The sequence below is a fragment of the Berghia stephanieae genome, chromosome 1 (assembly GCF_034508935.2).
Source record: "Berghia stephanieae isolate SIO BIC M18660-M18661 chromosome 1, UCSD_Bste_1.3, whole genome shotgun sequence".
In the NCBI taxonomy this organism is placed as follows: Eukaryota; Metazoa; Mollusca; class Gastropoda; order Nudibranchia; family Aeolidiidae; genus Berghia; species Berghia stephanieae.
Genome location: NC_088360.1, coordinates 54,099,765 through 54,105,044, shown reverse-complemented (window position 1 = coordinate 54,105,044; position 5,280 = coordinate 54,099,765). Strand labels below are relative to the sequence as shown.

The window sequence follows — 5,280 nt, the reverse complement described above, 5'->3', positions numbered from 1 at the left end:
TACCTACAACCTCCCCCACCTTCATCTGTAATGCTTTCATAACCGCCAAATATGTGATCTTGAGAGGCACATCAATTTGATCATCACAAAAAAAGGAAAATATCACGCGGGTAAGAATATTTAGTCGTATTTCAAATCGGCATTGTCAATGAATATATTTGTCTAAAGAAAATAGCAATTAAACACGAAACTTGGACAATATCTGAATTACAACGCCCTGCACGTCATAATTTGTTTTTTAACAATTTTGATTTTCAAAAATCCCATCATGAATTAGAGATTATGTTGAAACTATAAAAATGAATAAAATAAAGACGGAGTGGATCTACGTACTTTGTCTTTGTTCATAAATGATCCCGTTTTGATTTATCTGGAGTATGCTGCAATTATTTTTCTGAGCAGGAAGTATTTTGTTTTTAAAAAATCAGTGGAGTCGCATATCCATGCCTTTTAAAAATATGCTCTGCACTGTCGTGAAGACGGAACAGATTTCATCTCCTTGCTCACATTTACATTCTACTATAAATAATATTCCTTCATAGCCATGAGATCCTGAGGACCTGTCCTGCCGTGTTCTGGAAAATAAATTGACCAGAAAACTTGTTCTTCAAATACCGATGGATTAAAATGATCGGTATTTGCTCTTTATCAGGTCTGGACAATAGATTTAATTGGAAAAAAAAACTAGAATGGATTTATATCACAATAATATAAAAAGCATAAAATAAGATTGTATCATTTTCTATGCTACGAAATTGTTACGACTACAGTGATGGTGGTGGTGATGGTGGTATAGATAAATCAACGTAAGACAATGGTTGTGCATAAATGAAATCTGGTGTTATTTGTGTGGACATTCTCTTAAAGAAATAAAGAAATGGAAGTGGGATCAGACATTTTCAATTTGTCCAAATATTTTTTACAGCACTCTTGCAAAAACCTACCAGTAGCCCCTGCTCTTTGCCATCAGACACTGGGGACATTTTTAAAATGCATCCATCAAAAAAAAAAAAGTATAACGTCAACGATGTACAGAGGCTGTCATGTTCATATCATCTGTTCAAGACAATACAGCCCGACTGTCTAACGGAGGGTCATAAATCAAATTGGTAAGTCTACAACATTGACATTTGCAGACCTGTCGACGACTACTACAAAAACTATCGGTGAATTACGATATCTTGGCTTCAATTTCAGTACATCATAAGCATCTAAGTCATTCAATCTTATTTACTTTACTGTCATGCTCTGAAAAAAATAAAAAAAAAGTCTTGGCAAGAAAACTCGTCCTACAATTATTGATCGATTGAATTGACCGATATTTGAAGGACCGAGTTTTCTTGTCAAATTTTTAAATTGGTTTTTCAGAGTACAGCAGATCTTGGCAAATAAAAATGAGAATCTGGGTGGGGTCTTTAGACCTCCCATGGTGGGCAGGGGGTCACTTGCTATGTATTCTATCCCCCTATGTTTTCGGAGTTGCTTTCCGTCTTTTTCTTGGAATAGAATTACTTGGTTTTGTAACAAACAGTCAAATGTATAGCGTTAGATTTGGAAGGTGATAGGTTTTCCATGCGATGTTAGTTATATTTTTGTTTTGAACATATCTTGCTAACATTTGAAAGTTTTCCTCTCTGTGGGGTCTTACGTTGGTTTTGGAAGAGACGTTTAGATGATTTCAAACTATTTACATCAATGGAATAAAATTGGAACTTAGACCCGTCTACATCTGTTCATTTGAACCAGTTTCCTTTTATCTTATGTTTGTCTTGATTTTTATAATTGCACTTATGTTTTTTTACTATTTAATTTGCATCTTTTTATTGGCGCTGATACGACCCAAATGTTGCAAGCGTCGAAAAAGCCTTTAAAATAAGCAAACATGAGAAAAGATTTTATACAAGAGAATAGATAAAACATAAAGTTAATCTATTGCATATAATTTCAACACAACTGATTCAGCGATGATAGTGTTGTGGTGGTGATGACGACGGAGACGACGACGACGATGATGATGATGATGATGATGATGATGATGATAGATAGAATCAGCATAATAAGACGATGGTGTTACACAATAGAAATCCCTTAGTTATTTTAATTTTCTTCATGTTTTTCTTGGTTTGCAGCGCTCTTGTAAAAACCCTACCAGCACCTGTCATTCTCATTTCTACTCAATACAGAACAGCCCGATTGTCCAGTGGAAAGGATAAAGATCAAGTAAGTCTCCAACATTAACATTTGTAACCCATCGCATAAAACGGTATGTTGGGGTAAACCTGATGCCAGTAAGAGATTTCAATGTCAATATTGTCAGGCTATGTCGTCTTGTGGTTTGACATTTGCTTTTGGAGCGGAAGGTCCTGGGTTTGAGCATGGCTTGGCGCACAGTTGAGTCCCCTGGAAAAGGCTCTTTACTCACATTCGCTCACCGTAATCGGGTGTAAAATGAGTACCTAGCCGTTAGCAGCGTTATCTTTCCTGTCGGAAAAAGTGTAGTATCGCCTAACAGACGTCGTGTCTCGTTCTACTTGTAGCTTTGAGCTTGTTTAGTGGATATTACGCTATATAAAAAAGCGAATTTTTTTCTCACCAAAAAAAGATGGTATACTTGTTCTACTCGTATTGTATGACCTTTGTCTAAAAGTTCAATTTCTTAATAACCGAAATAATACTGCTTTAATCCTCGGGTCACATTTATCATCCTGTCGTGTTTCAAAAACTCATATAGTAGATTGCGGCATTTGGTCTTAACTTATCTATTTAAATCGGATATAAATTCACCAGTCGTGGGCCGGGAAAACCTAGCCGTCTTTTTTTTTACTCCTCCCCCCTACTTCTTCCACTGTCAGCTTAAACAAAGCTGCTTTTTTCTTAAAATGAGATTACTCTTGTTCTGACAGAGCTTGGACTTGGATCATATGCCAAGAGGGAAGTAGTCGGGATTTTTTGAGGGAGGAAGGGAGGAGTTGGAGCCGGGAGATATATTTTATTCATTGTAAATTACATTGTTACATTTAAATGCTTTTAAAATTGTTAATGCTTCGTGAAAAATTAAATATGTCGCTCATGTCGGGTTGGTATCTTGTGTTCAAAATGAGAATTTCACAATGGCTCTATTCTGACCCAAGCACTAATAATTATGAATATAGATAATGAATACCTTCCATTTCTTTGTCGTCCTTATGTTACTTTACCTTTTTCCTTCTCATTGCAGATCATCCTTTCTACAATGTATCATTTCAAGAAATCATGTAATGAAAATTTGTCAAGAAGCGAACAAGTAAATTGTCAAGAAGCGACCAAGTCATCTCTCATCTTACATCTGAATTTATTGTTGCACCCCGGTTTCAAGTATGGTGAGATCGTCTTGATGGTGGTCACCTATCATAATTTGTAGGATTTTTATTTAATTTATCTGCTCTCCTGTAACAAGATTTATTGCTTTTTACTCGTCATCAACAAACCATAGATGAAAGTCTATTTTTTTCCCTCGTAAATCATCAATGCTAGATGAAACTTACCTCAAGCAGTGACTGAAAGGATGATTCCTATGAAGTGGGAATTTGGTTTAATAATAATGTAACATTATAGATAGATAAATTTGATAAGGATTATGATATTGAACATTATGCCCATGTGGCTTACACCCAGTCTATACATGGCTGGGATGGAGAAACCAGGGCTACATTATACCATCTGTCTGTCTTTGTCGAAAATGGGAAGTGGCTTTGTTCATTTTGTACATTTGTACACACAGGGTGATTGAAATAATGGGTGGGCATCACAGAACACGATTGAGGATGTTTGCTGGTACCATGCACCTATTTCTCGTAAATCATCTTTGATCTGAACAAAACCATTAGGATTCTCATTCTGACAACAGGCAGAGGAACATTACTACTTCCTTTCTATTTCTCTTCTCCCTTTCATCTAGTCTTGTCTTACTTCATTCATGAACAAATATCTTGCAAGCGCAGATGAAACAAAAGAAAAACTTAATGATATTAATGATTGTGATGATAATAAGCATGATGAAGATGATGCTGAAAATCATAAAATTATGCTGATAATAATGTTAATGTGGAAAATGATGATAATAATAGTCATCATGGTGGTGGTGTTGTGGTAGTAGCAGTAGTAGTGGTAGATGTAGTAGTTGAAATATTTGTAGTAGTTGTAGTTAACCTATTTGAAGTAGTAGAAATTCGTTTCTTTAACCTGAGGAATAATGCATTTGACGACATTTTGTTAGTTTACCTTCTTTAGTTTATCTAGTCTCGATTTAATGTTACCTCATTTTTGTTTCACTCTTTAAAATCCTTTTACATATTATAAATCACATGCTTGTTTTGCTATTGGCTTCATACTCAATATATTTACAGTTTTAATTAAGAGGGGAAAAGCATGAAATGATTGAAATGAAAGGGAAATACATAGATAAGAATAAATTAGAAGTAAATGATGAAACACATAATTGCAGAACTAGACAAATAAATGAAATATGAATAAAATAATAAGTGAACATTGAAGGAATATTGATTGAAAAAAAAATGAAAAGAGCTGTCATTAAGTGGAAAAAAATTAGACAACTGAAGTCGGAGAAGATTTGTCTAAGAAAAATCCATTGGTCATCCGGTTATGTCAAATTCAATGTCAGTTATATTGTAGGACAACATTTATAACTAATTTCATGTTAATCCTTTTAAAACTAGTTGTTATTTTTTTTGGTTTTTATTTGGAAGCCATTGTGTTTGTGGAATGAATTCTAGAGCAATCACAAATTGATATTTTAAACTTTTTGATAGGACTTCATTTTCTTTGATTCACTCGATATTCATCATATTCATATGCGTCATCACCATCACTACAACTTAAGATTCAACCCTTGAAATGAAACACAACCCATTTATACATGAACATGTGCTTCGTTTGAAAACAAAGACGCTTTAAGTAGAAATGTGAACAGAAACCGATAAATTAGTTGCATTATGAAATAAGTAGGGTTTAAATGATAATTCGTATTATTTTTTAAACTAGGTTACAAATATGTTGACATTTTATACAAGTTGGTTTCCAACTAGCTTCATCTTCACTTATCAATTTTGTTTTTTTCATGAATTAGTCAAACTCTTCTCTCTTGAGTCAATTAACTTTGTTTTTTGTCCAATACAAAAGTTTCCATCAGTCTACAATACATTCATTGATCAATTTTATGGTTTGTCAATCAATTACATTTACTAAAACGTTTAATTGGGGCATAGAATCTTCTTGTATTAC

The 5,280-nt window shown here is 34.1% G+C and overlaps 1 protein-coding gene across 1 annotated transcript; it reads left to right on the top strand.

Moving 5' to 3' along the window:
* The first annotated feature begins 627 nt into the window (after positions 1-627).
* LOC144972598 (uncharacterized) lies at positions 628-4,665 on the top strand. The gene is made up of 4 exons (XM_078914046.1): positions 628-634; positions 926-1,109; positions 2,130-2,220; positions 3,218-4,665. Exons 1-4 carry the CDS (start codon positions 628-630, stop codon positions 3,398-3,400), a joined length of 465 nt encoding a protein of 154 aa, XP_078770172.1. The 3' UTR covers positions 3,401-4,665.
* Positions 4,666-5,280: the final 615 nt, after the last annotated feature.